Source organism: Lissotriton helveticus, chromosome 3_1 (assembly GCF_964261635.1).
Source record: "Lissotriton helveticus chromosome 3_1, aLisHel1.1, whole genome shotgun sequence".
Lineage (NCBI taxonomy): Eukaryota > Metazoa > Chordata > Amphibia > Caudata > Salamandridae > Lissotriton > Lissotriton helveticus.
The window spans coordinates 158353127-158373308 of NC_136061.1; the positions used below are offsets into that span (position 1 = coordinate 158353127).

A 20182-nucleotide genomic window follows, 5' to 3' on the forward strand; every position below is an offset into this window, starting at 1 on the left:
TAGCATGGGTCGCAGTGAAAAATAAAGAAAAGGAAAAAATCTCTCCAGCTTTTTCAGCAGCCTGTCCTGACGGCGCAGCCCGCGGACTGTGCCCAGGCCCAGCGCATGAGCGCTCAGAAGTGCTGTCGGATCCGCGATCCTCCGGTTCCCACTCCCTTCCACCACGCAGCTGGTGATGGTAAAAGCGCCTCTGCCCCGATTGTGTCTTTCAGCTTGCGGCCGTTATCTCGCTTTTTGCACAACTGTGCACGCCCCAAGACTTGTCTTCTCGAGAAAGAAACTAGGTTTTCTAGCGGCAAAAAAAATGTATAAATTGAATTTTCCAGCTAATTCCGCTAGGTGGCAGTCATGTGCTGCAAATGGCGCTCGATCTTTGTTACATTTCGCCTAAACGAAGCGTTCAGGTTGCACTCGTTATAAATTTGAGCAGTGAGTGAGTTACTGATAGCAAAAATAGAAAGATGTCTTGCGCCACCCTTTTCAAGATTGTGTCTCTCTACTAGGGCAACCGCTGCGATTCCTTTTACGGGGCTCCCAATTGCTTTTCAGGAACACAATCTTCCGCGCGCTCACACCTGCCAATGGAGTTTGAAAGCACCCGATGAGCTCTTGAATCGTATGAGAGAGCGAGTATTGCGGAATTGGAATCCTCCTGCCTGGGAGCGCCGCAAATCAGACTGCGGGCCTGAATTTGATCTCGGTGCTCGTGTTACTTCCTCACAGCCGTGGCAACGAAATATAAATTCCATAGGAGATAATGGATGCATAGAAAAATATGAGCTCGGTCCTAGTGGCTCTGTTACCCCCAGTGTATAGGAATACGTTGGTAGTTTTTGTAAACACAACTTGACAGAAATTTGCTAAATCTTCAGTTGGGACACTGTAGCACCCTCCGTTTCTGTGTCCTCACCCTATGCCTGTCTTTGTCAAACTTTTGTTTTTGTCCTGTTACTCTGTTCCATCTTCATCCCGCTGCACACAACCGAGGTGTGCTCTTCGATCCTTTACTTCAGTTCTTCCGTCCGTACTCTCCAGTCATTGACAGTTGTCAGGGGCCATTGCACGGCGTCCTGAAGTCCGGTCTGTTTCTCCGCTTTCCTGGAGACAGAATTCGGACTCTTACCCTTGTCTCTACCCAGCTAAAATGTTATCTCTCTTAGTCTCCCTGATCACTGTCTTCATCCTCTTCAGTCTGTCTTCTGCTCCTCCATCCATCTCTTGCTTCCTGTGAACTGGTCATTCGTCTATTCGTGACCTTGCTTCTCTCTAGCTTACCTCCCTTATCCATCGCTGCCTCTTGTACTTAACAACTCTGGTCTATGTTTGTGCTCCTTGTAGTCTGTTCCGCATCTGGTCATTTTTAGGTCTCGCCTGTCGATGCGCATGCGCATCGAGCAAGCGAGACTATAGGGGCTCATCTACTCTTTATCTAACTTGCAAGGAATCGTGGCGATTCCTTGCAGTGCCCGTGACTTTTAAGCTCAATGCGCATGTGCATTGAGCTTAAAAGCGCGTGCACAGCCGCCCGCATTCCTCCGACACCTTTGAAGTGAAGCTTAGCTTCACTTCAAAGGCCCGGCTTCTTCACACCCACATGCCGCTCTGCCCCGCTCCGCCCCCTCCCCTGAGTCATCCTGCCTGCCCCTTCCCGCCGTGTCGCATTTCTCCTCCCCCCTCCCCTCTCCCCTTTCTTCCCTCCGTCTTGTTTTCTTTGATGCTGGTATTTCCATATCTGGCAGCTTCCTGCCCTCACCCCACGCACGCTGTTTATTTATTTATATTTAATATGCAGGAGATCTCAGTTTATTTAATTTATAATTAATGATGCCGCCCACGCTGAGGCTCGAACCCTGTTCTCCTTCTCCAAAGTCGGCATCGTTATATGTTGAGCCACCTCTTCGCACCGTTTGTTTGTGCTGACTTTCTTGCTCTGCCGCTGCTGGCAGCGGCATTGCGCTTGGAGGGAACATGTAATTGACCCGTCTCGCTTCTTTTCATTTGAATTTTTTTTACATTGTCTCCTTCCTTCCGCCCCTCGCAGTTTGTTTTCCTTGCACCGTCCCTTCTTACAGTCCCTTTAACCATTTTGGTGTTGCTCAGCCCCAACTAGCATGTTATTGTCAAGCCTCCAAATATGCAGCACAAACACGACGTACAAAGAGATTAACGTGTTGCCTGGAGCACATTTCGGGAATAACATTAAATGAAAGCCCAAACCCGCTTTACCGCAACTTGCTTTCACTTGTTGTCTTTGTTTCCAGTGCTATTTTAGAGCTTTGTGCAAACTACACTCTCGTTATTTTGCTGGTAATAACTTTGAGGGAATAGCGTATTTTTGTTTTTTAAATAGCTGGCAGCTTCCTGCCCTCACCCCACGCACGCTGTTTATTTATTTATATTTAATATGCAGGAGATCTCAGTTTATTTAATTTATAATTAATGATGCCGCCCACGCTGAGGCTCGAACCCTGTTCTCCTTCTCCAAAGTCGGCATCGTTATATGTTGAGCCACCTCTTCGCACCGTTTGTTTGTGCTGACTTTCTTGCTCTGCCGCTGCTGGCAGCGGCATTGCGCTTGGAGGGAACATGTAATTGACCCGTCTCGCTTCTTTTCATTTGAATTTTTTTTACATTGTCTCCTTCTTTCCGCCCCTCGCAGTTTGTTTTCCTTGCACCGTCCCTTCTTACAGTCCCTTTAACCATTTTGGTGTTGCTCAGCCCCAACTAGCATGTTATTGTCAAGCCTCCAAATATGCAGCACAAACACGACGTACAAAGAGATTAACGTGTTGCCTGGAGCACATTTCGGGAATAACATTAAATGAAAGCCCAAACCCGCTTTACCGCAACTTGCTTTCACTTGTTGTCTTTGTTTCCAGTGCTATTTTAGAGCTTTGTGCAAACTACACTCTCGTTATTTTGCTGGTAATAACTTTGAGGGAATAGCGTATTTTTGTTTTTTAAATAGCATGCACGAAAACAGTATAATTTCAATTTGCACCACTTATTTCCCATGTTTGTGTCAATGTAAAAATCGACCCTGCACACCCAGCACCAGGGCCGTGTGCCTCAATGATGCAGTACACGCACCAGTAACTGAAATATGACGAAAGACTGAAAGGAGTAGCTACAAGCTGTGCTCTAGTTCTGCTCTCCAAAAAATCAGCAAAGAAACAAGCAATTAAGAACATTTCATTGAAGAAACCATTGAGCAGGAAACAGAAGGAAATCCTACAGAAAGAATCCTAGAGAAAGAAGCTTGAGGTATGTAAACACTTTTATTATGCAAAGGACGTCAATTTCAGGATGCTCAGATGCTCTCATTGGAGTGAAGCGATGGCTTACGTTGAATGAAGAAGCAGCTCTGAGCACTTCAAGAACAGCTGTAGTTTACCACAAGGCACAGAGGCTCTGGCAAGCTTGCATAATGTGGCGGTAGTCCACATCTCGTCATCTAGTGCCCCTCCCTCTGACCGCATTATAACACGTTTGTGCCGAGTTGGCTCTATGGTTTATGCAGGAATGAAAAGAAACAAGTAAAATGCATCAGAGATGAGAAAATAAAAAACAGCGAATCTTTCGTACTAAAAAGATGTATGTGAAATAGTTACGAATCTGTTAAAATATGAGCGACAATCCTCAAGTCATCCACAACTTACACTGGTGCTGTTCACTGAAGGGTTCACACTCTGCTTATTCAATTGTTGGCCTCTTGCTGAGATGGTGAATAAAAAGCTATTTAGTGTTCATTTGTATTAGAGCATGAATTACAAGATCAGCGAGTAGTAGTGAGACCACCCAACAATTCTCCATCAGTTGGCAAGTAAGGGGCCATTCTAAAATGGCAACACCCAGATCCTGGACTGCCTAACTCTCGGCCCACCCATAGTATAGTCTGGTAAAGATGATGCTCACGAGTGCCTGTGCAGCAACAAAAAATATCAAAAATGCATAATCTCGCCGGCGCTGAACTATGGATCGATAATTATTTGTCAAATACATTTTTAAAACATAAATGTTCCTCTAAGGCACATGGCAGATGCTATCTGTAGCCTTGAAAGTCCATAGGCCCTGAGAAGTGAAAGGTGATTGGTGAGGGCAAGTTGTGCTAAGACATACTCCTAAGCTTGTGTGCTCACCCTCACCCTCAAACCTTCACCCTCAACCCCTCACTCACCCTCACTCTCACTCACCCTCACTCAGCCTCAACTACTCTCACTCACCCTCAACCCCTCACCCTAACTCACCCTCACCCTCACTCACCCTCAACACCTCACTCACCCTCACCCTCACTCACCCTCACCCTCACTCACCCTCAACACCTCACCCTCAACCTCAACCCCTCACCCTCACTCACCCTCACTCTCACTCACCCTCACTCACCCTCACTCACCCTCACTCACCCTCACTCACCCTCACTCACCCTCACTCTCACTCACCCTCAACCCCTCACCCTCACTCACCCTCAACCCCTCACCCTCACTCACCCTCACCCACTCTCACCCTCACCCTCACTCATCCTCAACCCCTCACCCTCACACAGTGCAATAGGTCTCAGACCATTTCAGTTAGAGCTTTAAGAAATGTTTATGGCTTTTTTTATTTGTAATTCTTTAGCATTGGCTACAGGAAACAAAAATGCTAAACATTTACAAAAAAAACCCATAAACAATTCTAAAAGCACTAACTCTAATGGTGCGAGACCTATTGCATTTCCAATGCTTGTTTCCTTCTTGCTTATAAATATATGTGTGTGTGTATACATATATATATTTATTTATTTATTTATTCTTCCTCTCCTCCCTCCACGTTCTTCTCTTTGCCTTCCTTCTTTTTCATTTCAACTCTTTTAACGACAGTGAAAATAATAGGATAATAAATACACATAAGAACTTATTTTGTGTAATAAATTAAATACGTATAAGAATATTAGCGGTTAGCTGTAATACATGTTGTAAAATAAAGTTAAGAATATCTACAGAAGCAGCTGCTGTGCCATTGCATTGAAAATTGCAACACAAAGTTTGCATTGCTGGAGCAGCTTGTTTAATTGTTCTCGAAACAACCACTCAATTTTTCCGGATATGTATATGCAGGAAAGGAAAACTGATTACAACTTAAAGAGAAGTGAAAGATAGTGGATAAATGAGTGTATGTCACGAGGAGATGACTACAGCCAAATAAAGACACAGGAGGATTGGAAGGCTGAGTAACGCTGTCCGTTCCATTCAGCAATGTATCTGTCTCAATCTGTTGATATTGTCTATATCAACATTAGCTAAAGTAAGTAAGCCATGCCCACTATGTATGCAAGAAAAGTTTGTGCGCTCATTTCTAGTTTCTTCGGATCATTTGTAAGTCCAATGCAAGTATCAAATCTATAAGCACTAATTATCCATTCTTTAACCCCACGCGTGCGGCGCATTTTCCCGCTGTGCGCTGACTTTTGCGAAAACCCACGGTTCATGACGAGCTCAGCTCGTCATGAGCGTACGAGAGGCGTAACTCATGACGAGCTGAGCTAGTCATGAGCGTCGAAGGGGTTAACTTACATTTCAAGAGTTAACACTTCCAGACCAACCACTGTTTTGTTTACTTCTCCCTTGTTATACACATGTTTGAGTAGATCGTGCTCCACTTCTTTGCAAGGGGATTTTACTAGTTTGCATATCTATCTATCTATCTATCTATCTATATATATCTCCTACTGGCGGTCTCCAGTTGGTTGTTCTAGTTGAGACCTATTTTCCATAGGAAATCCGCGACATTCTATTTGGAATAACTTTGGCGCCAGTTGACGAATCTTCGTGACTTTTTCAAAACGTATGGCCCGGTCCGTTCCACTCCTATCCTGAAAGTCTCGGAGTGATTCGTCAAGCGGGGGCCGAGAAAAAAGGGGGGTCCCAAAACGTGTTTTCCTCATGCAATTTCCCTTAGAAACCTTTAATCTCAGTTGCAGCCTGAACTGCTCAACGGAATTACTCCAAATTTGGCAAAGAAGTAGCCCGTGGTTCAGGGTCGTTCCTTTGGTTAAATGGTGTAAATCCGTTCAGTAGTTCCTGAGAAAATAAAAAGTAAAATCGCATATATATCTAAGACCGCGGAGGATCTGCGCACCCTGCCGAGTTCGAGCTATATGCCAATTGGCCGTCAACACTCCAAACCAGGAAGTGTTGGCGGCCAGGCACAAGAAAACAGTGAAAAAAACAGCGAAAAACACTCAAAGGGGGCAGGGTAGAAACACCCTGACCCCCCTAGGCCTGCTCAGGGGGGGTCCCACAAGGACCCCCAACCCCCCCCCCCCAAATTTTTTTTTTAAATCGCGGGATGCACGGAGGATCCACACATCCCGCAGCGGGGAAAAAAAACAAAGTGTGGGCTCCCGCGCTTCGTTTTTAATTAGCCACCGGAAGGGGGGTGTGGGGGGCGGAGGGGCAAGTCCCGAGGCTTTGCTGAAACTAGTGGGGGGCCTCTCAGTCCCCCCAGCCTCGGGGACCACCACCCCTGGGGCTTCAAAATTCATGGGTGGGGGGGCTCAAAGGCCCCCGCCCAAGCCCCGGGGACCGCCACCCCCTGGGGTTTGTAAAATAAATGGTTGGGGGGCTCAAAGGCCCTCCCAAGCCCCCGGGACCACCCCCTCTCCCGGTTTTTGAAGATGTTGGGAGGGGGGGCACGCGGCCCCCCTCCTGGAGCCTTGTCATGGCCCTGGGGACCCCCACCCCCCCAGGGCCGGCTCCTCGCAGCTCCCACCCTGTCATTGCAAACTGCTTTGCTTCATTGAAGCGAAAGCAGGGAAACCTGCTCTCGCTTCAATGAAGCAAAGCAGATTGTAAATGTAAAGATTGCGGAGCAGCATGTTAGCTGCTCCCCATGTGGAAAAGCAATGCCGGCTCCTGCAGGAGGCGGGGAGCCGGCTGGGACCGTGGAGGCATTGGGGACCCCCAACGAAGAGGGCCAGCCCTGGGGGATGGGGTCCCCGGGGCTACAAGTGGCCCGGGAGGGGGGCCACGCGGCCCCCTTTTCCTTGTAAAAAAAAAAAAAAAGAGGCAGGCCGGCCCCGGGGGATGGGGTCCACGGTGCCATAAATAGGCCTGAGGAGGGGAGCCACGCTCCACAGGGCGTGTTTGCAGACATGTCACCTCAGGCCACACCTTCCTTCACCATCGTGCAAACGTGCCACGTGGTGCTTACTGGAGGTACCTAGTGGGCTAGTGTGAGCCTAGGGACCCTCAGGACTCAACCTAGGACTCAATCTTTCAACCTAGAACGGCCACAGGGCGCGTTTACACAGTGGTGAAGGGAGGGGATGGGGCGTGAGGTGACTTGTGCAAACACGCCCTGTGGCGCGTTTTAAGTTGAAGAAATAATTCCCCTTCAATCCTGAGGGACTCTGGGGGCCAACTAGCCTCCAGGTGCTTCCAGTAAGTGCCACTGCGCTGCATTGCAGAGAGGTGTTGCAGGCCGTGCCCCTTTTTACACCTCTCTGCAACATCAGTGATGTCATTTGAGATGTCATCAGTGATGTCATGAGTGATGTCATTGACCATGTCATGAGTGATGTAATATGTGACGTCATCAGCAGTGCATTGCGGGCACGCAAGTTATATTTAGCTGATCTAACTATAACGGGGGAATTTTAGTGGTTTTGTACAAGTGCAATGTCCAGCTAACTATAACGCCCCTGAAACCTATGGTTTTTTCAGTGAATATATATTATCCTTCAGTCCTTTTTTATTAATTTGTAGAAGACTAGACCATGAAGGAGAAAAATAGGCAGATTTTGTCCCATTTAAGCGACCGAGATGTCCAACTTCTTGTTTCGTCTACGGAGGTAAGCTATTTGTTCTAATGCATAGATAGACGAGTTTGGGTAGGTATTTTTTTCTTTACATAGCTGGGATATAACATTACCTAAGAGATCAGTACGATGCAAGAAACCATCTATTAATAGTTCACAAGAGAGAGGATAAAAGCACAACAATTGTAACAAAAGGCACAAAATAAGAGACTTGATTCACAAAGAAACTTTCATAACGCATGTAGGAATTGGGTGGTGATTATGCATGTCTGTCTTCGGTATTTAAACATGATGTGATCGGAGAACTATTATTTAGACTGAATTGCCCAAGAGATTGACACCATTATGGAGTCAGAATTCCTGTGTGTGTGTGTGTGTGTGTGTGTATATATATATATATATATATATATATATATATTTATATATATTTATTTATTTATATATATTTTGACGAAACGCGTTTGTCTGCCGAGGTAGCGGAATAAAGCTATTTTGAAAAATGCATGAAGTAGTGTGCACCACGCTTTTCTTGTCAAAAAAGTGCGTTTGAAGAAATGTATATATATATATATATATATATATATATATATATATATATATATATATATAATATACTGGAAATATCCACGTGCAGTCGCGCACACCACAGGATCACGGACACAAGATGAGCTATAATAAAGCCCACAGTTATTGGTCAAACTCTCAGGAAAGCCTTGCACTCCACGGCTGTAATCCAAAGACATTTATTTCGGCGACTCATTTCACCCGAACTCAGGCTTCGTCACGGCAATGAATATACATAAAATGCACACACATCTTATAGATATATCATAGATGATGAACCAATTATTTGGGGAGCAGAGATAAACAAAAGGAGAGGTGGGGAGCGTAGAGTGACACTCTTATACCCCGGTAGTAACAGATAAACAATAGAAGAGTGTCAAATGCTATGAGTTCAAGCATCATAGAACACTTGGACAGCGGCCATAATATCAACAACCGCCTTTTTGAGAAAGAACAGCGATGGGTCTATAGACTTGGGACCCATCTGCTTGGGCTTAATGATGATATCCCATGGAATTCTGTGATTAAATGAATGAAAGTAAATGATTCAAGTAGATTTGTGTCAGATAACCAGACAATTGACAACTGCTAGTATAGCAGTTTTATCCCCTTCTTTGTTTTGCCAAATGTAACCATAAGTAATACGAAGTCCCTCCCACGATCAGTATTTAGACAACATCCGCCAAATCTATTTTCTAGGATGTCCATACAGTAATACCTTCCACCTACCGCTTTGATATCAATGCGGAGGGCTGTCCTAATTACTGACAGTATTTGGGAACCGGCATCGGCAAATGGATTACCATGGCAACTGACATTCACGTTGCACTTCCTGATCAGGTGACGATTTCGTCAGATGACGATGGCCCGCTCTGATTGGCTCACAACGTGGCAGTGCAAGCCTACGACCACGCCCACCCGGAAGTTGTTTTCCGGTAGCTTTCCAATTTAATGCTCTCCCGGCCCCGCGCTCACATCTTCGGGGTCCGGTTGAGGGAAGACATAGGTGCCGAGCGGGTGCCGAACGTCGAGGGCGTGAGTAAAGATCTCTCCGCTTTTACTCCATGTCAATCGAGCTAAGTATTCCGAAAACGCTACACGATTCATTGTACTGTTTTTTCCTCTGTTTTGACAAAATCGCAGGGTGTGCCAATTACGTTTCCACCCCCCTCCTGAGACCCATGGTGTGAATTTCGAACACCAGAAAAGTGAGATATGTTTTTACTGAAAGCTTGTAACTTGCTAGCACGGCTGTGCCTGCATTTTAATTTGATAGATATAAGGTTCAACACCTTTCTGTTTTTTAATCAACTCAATTTCATCTAGCACAAATAGTACACAGCACTACCCATCGTGTATTATCTGATAACCCAGGGACTATGGTGGTGATAACGATACCGGTATTCTCATCACTTATGTCTCCTGAATCACGCGTTGGAGCACTACCGATATACAGTGTCTAGCATCATCACTGAATGTATGTCTTGTCCTATCTGTATGTCTTGTCCTTTTTATTCACAGGTGCAGAAACGCTCAAGTCGGAAGCCTCCTAAACCAGGAGTTATTAGGTAGAATCAATTTTTCTTCCTAATTATTTTTGCACTTTTTCACCATATTTGTTAATTTTCACTTTCACGTCCCTAGGTTGGGGTGGGCCTTAGCGCGTCCATTTCCACCAGGGTTTATTTCACTAAAGTCCTGATGAATGCCAGGTAAAATCACACCGTTTCATGGCTGAAACATGTCGACTGATACCTAAGAAATTCCCACTCTATTAACTGTGGACGCAATTTCTAGACACATACATTTAAGTCTCTCCCTAGTGATCATTCCAATAAAGTTATTATTTTTGATACACTACGGACTGTTTTTAACCATTCAACACTCACTAGTTACTTTTTCTTTTGCACAACACTGCCTGAACTCACTAACCCGCTCCGCAGTAGATCTGGCGTCGCAGCACACCGAAGAGACACTCGGTCTCTTTGGTGGGCCCAATGATGAAGCATGTCATCACTAGGTGGTGAGTGAGGGCTTTTTCAAAAACCACTGAAACGCCTTAATTGAAGTCGTTGTCGTGCTCCCCTTGTGTGGTCGTGCTTGAACTCATAGCATTTGACACTCTTCTATTGTTTATCTGAACCAATTATTTGACCAAGACCCTGGTCGAAACACGTTGTACGTAGGCAAACATGCTTTTATTACAGTGTACATTGAATTGCAAAATCACTGTCTTATGTAGAGATGCCTTTTAATGTAAAACAGTTTAACCATAGCATACTTCTTTGCTGGCTGGCACTACACAAACTAGCAGAGCCATATGTCATTTTAGTTACCCATTTGCAATTATGGAGAAGAGTTTGGTAACTTCCCTACTTTCATTCATGAACTACTTATTAGCCTTTAGAAAATAAATTAAATCCATATTCCTTAGACAATATTTGTTTTGGTGATGGTAAAATGATGACATGACTGATTTGGATATTTTACAGTAAATAATTAAGGTGTGATTAAATCCCGCCATGCACAAAAAGCACCAGAGCACATTAGGCTTCAAAAACACAATTAAACAAATGAAACGTTCAAACAGGATTTGACACCAAAATTGGTAAAATGATTGTCAGTCAGTCAAAATACACTTTATTCGATTTTTGAGAAATCATAAAAAGCAATAAAATTACAAACATGTTAAGAAATCGACAATGCATTAATGTACAAGAACAAAGCTGAGCCCTTATAAGTTTATACATAGATTTTAAATCAGTAAAAATCAGTAAAAAAGATATCATGATTAGAATAAAACATTCAGTGAAACTAGTTTGTTCCTATTTCTAAATGCCGCCGCTAGGAAGCTTTCAACGCTAAAGATTGTATAAGTGTTGCCCAGCATCTGGAGATAAATTAGTGCGGGCCTGACTTCAATAAAGCCAGCCTCTCTCAAGACTGGTCTCACATATTTTTTCCTTTCGGTAGCATAAAACCCACAAAACATCATAAAATGCATGGTATCTTGATTAGAAAATTTGTCACAATCACAGGGGGGGGGCATGTTCTGGTTTAGCCCACAAATGGTAACAACCTAATGTATAATGAATCAAATTAAACCTAGATTTGGTCAGTAAAAATCTGTGTAGGGGTTTGGTGACAATTTTAAGGTACGGTCCCAGAGAGGGGGTGGTAGTTAACACTAGGTATGTTCTTACTGATGACTTCGCTAGTTCCTTCTCCTCTCTGTCTAGGCATGCCCTCTCCAAAAAATTGTGCGTAATCCATTTAACATCCTCTCTCTTGATAGATACTAAGTGGTGCCAGAAAAAGTTCGGGTCTTCCCAGGGATGCATAGTTGTTTTTTAGATAGTTCAGCCAAGGTACTTTCATAGCGTGATCCATGGAAACGACATCCGCCAAAATTACATGGTTCAAAGTTAGTTCTAAATTCAGCCATGTTTTTGCCCAAAAAACTAGGGGAGCCAATTCCACCTTGTCCGTAATGTAGGACAGGCCCATCTCCTCATGAATGGAAAAGGTGGGAGTGGATTTAGGGACAGATAGAAAATGTCTGATAAGCCCATTCTCAACCGTTTGAACTTTATCATGATTGGCATAGCCCCACAAAACGGACCCATAGGATGCGATGGGAATGCACTTGCTATTGTAGATTTTCACCAGTGCCTCCATCGGCCTAGCTCCTAACCTCCTTGAAAAGCCCAGCAAGGCAGACGTGGAACGAGCCAAGGATAGAGTCTTCGCCTTAATTTGGGGAGCCCACGTCCCCCTCTCATCAAACAGGACCCCCTGATAGGGAAAGACTGAAACCCTTGAGACCACCTCGCCCTTATAGGTGAAAGTTTTAGATTTGGGCTTACATCTTTGTCGGCCTACTATCATGGTATGCGTTTTTTTTGCATTGACTCTTGACTCTTAAGTCAAGGTTTTCCATGAAGGACCCAAAAAGGTCCAGTAAGACATGGAGGCCATTACCAGTACGTGCTATTAAGACTGCGTCATCCGCATATAGGAGGGCCGGCACAAACACTCCTCCTACACGCGGGACGTCTGCCACCCCTGCCTCTAGATGTTTTCCCAATCCGTTGATGTAGATGGTGAAAAGGAGGGGGGCCAGAATGCACCCTTGGCGCACCCCCTTCTCTGACCTAAATCTAGGAGTACACCTGCCTTCCTTTGTGACCCGTACTGTGGCAAATAGCTACTGATGTAAAGAGGCCACAAAGGAGACTAGTGAGGCGTCTATCCCTATCTCCATTAGGATGGACCATAACTTGGACCTGTTCACCAAATCGAAGGCCGAGGAGAGGCCCATAAAAGCCAAGAAAAGTGACCCCTCCCCGGCCACCGTGTATTTGGAGATTATGAGATGCAAATTGGAGCATTGGTCCAGGGTGCCTCGTTTCTCTCTGAACCCGTATTGTATGTTCGAGAGCCCCACAGACCTCGAGATTTTCCATCAGTTTAGATAGTAGGACTCTGCCCAGGATCTTTATGGCAGAGTCAAGGAGGGAAATCGGTCTGTAACACGCCGGGTCCTCACGTTGCCCCTTTTTAAATATTGGCACTATAATGGAGGTCGCCCAGGAGGCAGGAAATACGCTATCGTTGACTGCACGGAAGACCTTAGTTAGCACCTGAGACCACATTTTCGGGGAATGTCTATATAGATCCCCAGGTACGCCGCCAGGCCCCGGCGCCTTATTTTTTGAGGTCTCTAGGATCGCCTTCAACACCTCATCCTCATTAAACTCTACCGGAACAAAAGCCCGGGCTGCCTCTCTATCACATGGGACTAGGCTATTCATGTCACCATATAGCTCTTTAAAATGATTCAGTCCTTTCACAGAATTGTAATGTCAGTGGAACAGTCACTCAAGGAGCTTTTGTAATTATTCGTAAAGCAGATAAGGACCCTGCACACTCAACTAATTGTTGACTGATTTCAAGGCTTATTTGAGGCACTGCAGTTGAAGTTGAGAGCATTTTCACCGCCAAAAACCTAAACTAATGCTGCTCATCCAAAAGATGGGTACATATTTTTCTTCAAGGGATCAATTGCTAAGGGTTTACATCAAGTGCCTTGCTACACACTTCGGTATTGCAACTTAATGCATCCTTTGTGCTGTGCAGTCATTTTTACAGTAATTTCTCTGCCATATGCCAGATTAAGACTCTTATTTTAAAGCCATCTCACGTCATTTTCCTTTATATTTGTGTGCTGGTGCTGGCACCAGTTGATTTCTTGGAAAACAGTTTCTCTTTTGGCTATCACCTCTGTTAAGACTTTTTGAATTTCACCATGTATATACTTAGTCCTCGGGACAAATTCACAGTGAAGTTTAATCTGACCTGGCTCTTTGAAGTGGCTTCTCGGTGTTTCATAGTGCTCACTGCTAAACTTATCTTGATATATTCCTCCCCTGCACTCCTTTGAAATGGAGAGGTTTTATACATCTTAAAGGAAAGGGACACTTAGCATTACGTTCCAGGGTCATCTCAGGATAGAATGGACAGGCAGTGCTGCATTGCTCGTTAACTGATTACAGTTTCTCATCCAACTGTTTTAGATGAATTCCTTGCTGGATAAATTATCAAATGAATTTACTAATAAGTCAAGTCCACATTGGATTACGGTACAAACAAGAAGTTAAAATATACTATCACATTTCTCAGAACTCTTATTTAAGAAATCTTTTATTTAGCTATTCATGTTTCAGTAAACCTTTATGAGTTGAATTTATAAAGCACTTGAAAGTGTGGTGCTGTTTTGAAAAACAATACGAAAGTAAATGAAAGTTTGTCTAATAAAAATGCAACATAATTGATAAGTTACAACGAGTGGGCAAGGACATGGAAATGTTCTTTAGGGAGGTGAAGTTAGGAGTGCAAGATAGAGCCCAAGTGGCTAGAACTGAAAAGAGTTCCAATTTTCAAGTCACCTTGAGGTATGGAAATAGATGAATGTGTGCAAGAAGCAACAGGAAAAAGCTGAGGGGCAGAACACATATTGCGGCTGCAAATTATACAACTACTTGAATGTAGGTAACTAGAATAAGGTGATCAGTATCAGGAGTGGAACGAAATGCTGCTGGAGTATGACACCAGGAGACTATAAATGTGGGAGCAGTGTTGGTGCCAGTAATAATTAGAGTAAAGCATGAGTTCACGGTTCTCTTTTGCTGTCCACATATCCATTGCATCCTGCTCGCCTTCGGATGACCTCCTTTACCACCATTGCATTGTTGTCAAAATTTACATTTTCGTCAACTAATTTATTGGGATTAAATTATGATTTAGCGAGCATGCATTTTTATTATATTTTGGAGGCTTGGCCCCATATCCAAAGTTCTACCTACCGTTCTGGACCGCGTGCACATTGTGTGACCTCAACAGTATTTATAGAAGACAGCGGGCAGGCAAGTCAGGACTACACAAAGTTAAACAATGTCTACCGGCTGCAGCGCTTGTAAGTAAGGACTGTGTCCACAGGATGGCAAATGTTGCCTGTTTTGGCTAGAATGACGCTCTGGAATTAATCTCAACATATTCATCTAATTTATTTAATACAGCCTTCTAAAATTTGAACATTTTTTGATCGTCCAGAGCGGGTGAGCTATATTTTGTAAAAGCTCTATTTAGCATCTTTTCTTGATACTACTATCAAGTTCCTTCAAAGATATTGGGCATGGCTTTTATCTTTACACAGATTTTAGTGCAAACATAAACCCCCTATTCCAGATAGTTAACTTGGTTGTTGTTCTTCCTCTGGCCCACTCTTGCATGGTGGGCACGATGTGACAGAAATTTGTCTTTTTGGCACAACCTAAAATTGCAAGGCACTAAATTAGGTTGGAATTGGGGTATAATATCAAAGCATCTTTGGCTGATATGCTTTACACTCTTGTTGGCCAATTCAGGGACTACTGAGTCATTTGTTGCTTACGGATTCGAAAGTTTGGTGCTTGCGCGTGCCAAGAGATGTTTCCTTGTGCAGTTGATTCGGGGTGAAAGGTAACATCGGATATGATGTGTCACTAGTCATTGCATCTCCTTTGAGGTACCGCAATTGGGTACATTTTGTTACTTCATCATTGTAGATTGCTACCTGTATGGTCCTGATGAAGACTCTTCAAAAAGCGTGTATATGGGGGTCAATACTTCGACACACAAATGTTGACTTTAGCAGATGTTTACTGTTGTCATTGGAACTTGTACGCCAATTCTGAGTCCATACTCTAGATAATGTTGGAAGTCAACATTTTCTTGTTTTGTATACTATTGCACACTTATGTTCACTGCTTGTACAAATCTATATCACTGCGCTGCTTTGGTGGTACCTGGCATGCTTTTTTGACTACTCTTAAGACTTTCAAATTTTAGTCTGATATATTTCAAGAGATGTTGAATCTGCCAGAAGCTATCGTATCCATTAAAATGTTACCAAAAGCAAAAATAACGTTCTGTAATGAGTGCTTGTGAAAGGGTGCTTACGCTATATTAGAGTGTGCCGAAATTGCTATTTCTTTAGTTCATTACCTACAATATCCTGGACAGTTTCTTTTCACACCTTTAAACTTTTTTTTTCCTGTAAAGCCAGTATACTTTGTCTTGTCTGACATATGCTATGCTTCGAGAAATATGAGAGAGTTTCTGCCTTTTATGCCCTCTCTAAACTCATTGCCGAATTACCATGAATGGTTACATCTATTCATTATTCTTTTTCAGAAATAATTTATGTGCAGCAAAACGATATTTTAAAAACGCATCTGATATCAAGGAGGACCTGCACGCTATGCTGGAGAGGCTAGTGCAGAGGGCCTGCAAGCAGAATGATCCATCACTGGCACTGTTCTCTTTCAGGTAAATTATTTCACGGAATGGCCCACATTAACATTAACATTCCTAGTTTACTTCAATGTTGTTACTCCCTTTTGAGTCGATCAGTAGTAGGCAGTGAGGGTCATATATGGACAGATAGCTCCTACTCTGTTGCGAAACATGGACTGGAATCCGGGGTAACGCTAAACTTTGTGTTTCTGCAAACATTTATTTTATTGGCCATACTACCACAGATTCACAAGGACAGAGATATGCTAGTTGTCTTGCTTTTCAGCAAGAAAACAAACATTAGGAATCTGGTTCATTGTTTTTCTAGGCTCTTGTTCATCTGGGAATGAGAGTAGACAAGAGCGTCAGTAAAGTCTTCATCATCAGCAGCAGCATTTAAAACCGATTTGTAAGGGTTGAGGTAATAGCTGTAGTTGTGGAGTAGATCAGTAAGTTGAATCATGGGCACTAGAGTGCTGATTCACAAAAAAATAGTAAGCATTGTCTTTTTATTTGATGTTATTACAAGGACCAGTTCGATTTTGCTGTAAGGATCACTTCTGGTGCTCCGAAATGTAGCATCACCACTAGATAATTATGCTGTCCCTGCAGTCGGAGTTAAGGAACAATGCATTGATCCTCTGATATCTTTCAAATGTGTCAACTTTCCAGCATTGTGCACTTGTTTGATAGAGAAAGTAGGTACGTATATTGGCAAATATTTGAAATCTGTAAACGATTAAAAACCTAGAAGTTGTGGTAAACAGAAGATCCACAAGATGTACAACTATAATCCGCTGGTTGCTTTAAAATGGGTAAATGGTATTTTGTGGTATCAGGAAGATCCAAAATTGTATTGCGTGCATACAGTGGGGTTCGGCTTTTAGTGTTATTTTTGACATCGGTGAAAACGCTTAGAGTGTTGTACTTCTGACATGGAAGGTGTTAAACCTTTAGCCCTGAAAGAAGAGACTCGAATTGTGCGTCTGTATAGACTGTAGCAAATGACCTTTATGCAGAAAACATACTTTCATTTTTCATTGAAACAAGTCCAGGTGTAGTGTATTTTTCCTCAGGAAGAGAGTTAGGAGGACTGGGTAACACTTGAGACTTTGTGGAAAAGTCAGTCTATCCTGGAATTGTGTCATAATATGGACTTAAAAGTAAAAGACGTACTTTAATATTGTAAGATATGGGCACACTGAATGGAGCTTTGGTGGCGATAAGCCAGAAACTTGAAAATTGTTGTGATTCATGGTTTTGGAGCAGTTGAGGAACTGGTGAGGCCTGTTTAGCATTTGTAACTAGATACCTTGCCGTATCAGAGTATTTGAAGTGTCTATAAGTACATGAGTTTCTTAAAAGCGTTCAAGTATTCATTGAGCAGTAATGAAGACAATCCAGATGCTTATTTTAATGTTGTGACCAGACAATCTGTAATTTCCTGTTAAATCAGGCATTTCCTTTAGCTATTTTGATATTGGTACACCTACATGCAAGAATGTAATGCAACATGATAACTGGCGATGTGGGGACATGCACAACATGTTGAAGAGCCCCTACAGTTTCTGACACTCCTGGCACTCAGCACCTAACTGCCCTCAAGAACCCTTGCAGTGTTTTGGCACTCTCAGATTGGACAACAAGGATTCGACCTACTGTCAGTCTACCCCGTTGATGGAATGCTGGGGCTGAGGCTCTAAGAAGAATGCTTCTTCCTACATCACACAGGCTGTAGGACGTAGGCTCTGCCTAAAATTCAGTAGTTCAGATCTATAAACATAATTTGGGTAATAGCTACAATCTCCCCGTTACACTCATATAAAAGAGGCAACGATTGCAGTTGATTATGTAAAAGCAATTAGCATAAAACAAAACTCGTAGGTCCTCAACAATATGGTAGAATATTCTTCATTATTCAGATTTCTTTAATACCACTGTAAACATCCAACCAGCGCAAAGTCTTCATCAGGGCGAAAATTATATAAATTAGGTTTTCTATAATTTTCTACAACATGTTCTCTGAAGTTCATTGTCTGACTGCGATCTGGCCTGCTCCGAGTTTTCTACAGCTCTTTGCAGGGTTTGTAAATACAGGTTGCTACAGAAGATCTGCTGCACCTGTGGATAACATACTTTATTTTCAGAATCAAAAGCCACTAAGCCACTCTTGTACCGATTGAGCATATGGCCTCAAAAACTTCTTTGCAGAAGATACATACTTGAAATATATTAACTGACTTCATCAAAGCCGTTTTCAACAAGATTGCAGTATCTGTCATTATTTTTAAGCAAACCGTAAAGGCTAAAAAAGAGAGAGATTGCGGTGTATGACCTCAGAGAAGCTCCATTATCTGGAAAAGAATTGGCCAAGAGTGTACCTCATGCTTCTGCTTCAAAAACACTCAGAAGTTCAAATATTAGGGTGATGCTCATGCTAGAGTTAAAAGGATGAGAGGTACTGTGCAAAATTATGCCATCCTTTTCTGACAATAATGTCTCTACTTGATGCCAAAAAAGTACCTGCCCCTTAATCATGGTCCTTGGTGATAACCTTCTGTTGAGCAACTTGATTGTCAACAAGATTGGCATCTCAAAACCTTGCTTGTCAGCTATTACCTCTTGATCTCTGTTGGTAATCCGTTAACATAGCTACTTCCCTCATCAATCAAGTCTCCATATCTCTGAAGAGGACATCTATTTTGTCGACGACTGAAACATCCATGTTGATGGTAATAGTCAGCAACTGAAAACCCCTCGTAGCCAACAACTTTTGTCAAAGACCTGAAAATCAGCAATGTTACTGGTAAGTCTCAGCGCATACAGTTAAAATATCCACAGCCTCAGTTTTGCCTCCCACACCATCAACAATTCTTCACTCATTCTGGTTTCACTAGTTATTTTATTTTCAAAGTTTTATATAGCGCGAACAAGATCTTTGCAGATATCAGAGCGCTTTACAGAAAACAAGGGCTAGGGGAAACAAGAGGGTGATTAAACAAACTATTGGGTACAATATAGTAGACGGTAGTAGGTGAATAGCCAAAATAGGATAGCAATCAGATAAAAACATAATGCAAAAAGGATAGCAGTCAGATAAAAACATAATACAAAATAGGATAGCAGTCAGATAAAAAAATAATACAAAAAGATAATCAGAAAAACCAGTAATACAAAAAAAACAAAAAAACGGAGCAAAGTCTTCGGTCCAGTAAATGTAGAGATCAGGTGAATTTAGCCATAAGGATGGCTTTTACCTCTTTCTTAAAAAATGCCGTGGAGGAGATAAGTCTGGTTTCAGAGGGAGTGCATTCCAGATCCTGGGTGCCATTCCCGAGAAGGAGCGTTTGTATGTTTTTTCCTTCCGGAATCTTCGAGGTTTCAGGAGGAGATTTTTTGTGCTTCTGTTGGATCTAGAGCCTCCTGATATAGTCAGCTTTTAAGTGAGGTAGTCGGGTGACTTGTGGTGTACGGCCAAGTGTGTCATGCAGGCGATTTTCAGCTGTATTCTGGCTTCAAACGGCAGCCAGTTCAGTGATTTTAAGTCAGGGGATATATGCGAATGTTTCCTTGATCCGGTGATAAGTCTCGCTGCAGCGTTCAAGGAGGCTCTTAGGGGTGCGGTTGTTGATAGGGGGAGTCCGCTGAGAGCCACAATTCTGTAGTCTATGTGTGGGATGACTAGGGCTTGTACAGCAGTTTGGAAATCCTTAGCTGGGAGGAAGGGTTTAAGTTTCCTCAAAGTGTTGATTTGAAAATTAGCTCCTTTAGTTGCTTTGCTAATGTGCTGCTGCATGTTGAGATTGGCGTCCAGTGTGATGCCTAAGGATTTCGCGGAGTCCACGATGGTGGGTTGGACATTGAGTGCAGTAAGATGCTTGAGCCAGGTTTGGGAGATGGCGAGTTTTGCCGGAGGTGCGATCAGAAGGAACTCAGTTTTCAGGGCATTTAGTTTGAGGTGATTGTCGGCCAACCATGATTGGG

General features: G+C 43.1%; 1 protein-coding gene across 2 annotated transcripts in view; it reads left to right on the forward strand.

The window, feature by feature from the left end:
* The window catches only part of MYBBP1A (MYB binding protein 1a), a 678288-nt gene that overhangs the window by 365069 nt on the left and 293037 nt on the right, over nucleotides 1–20182 (forward strand). For both annotated transcript variants that reach the window (XM_078679447.1, XM_078679448.1), the window contains exon 20: nucleotides 16097–16231. In XM_078679447.1, the coding sequence (XP_078535573.1) occupies nucleotides 16097–16231 (135 nt within the window). The remainder of the gene's footprint in view (nucleotides 1–16096; nucleotides 16232–20182) is intronic.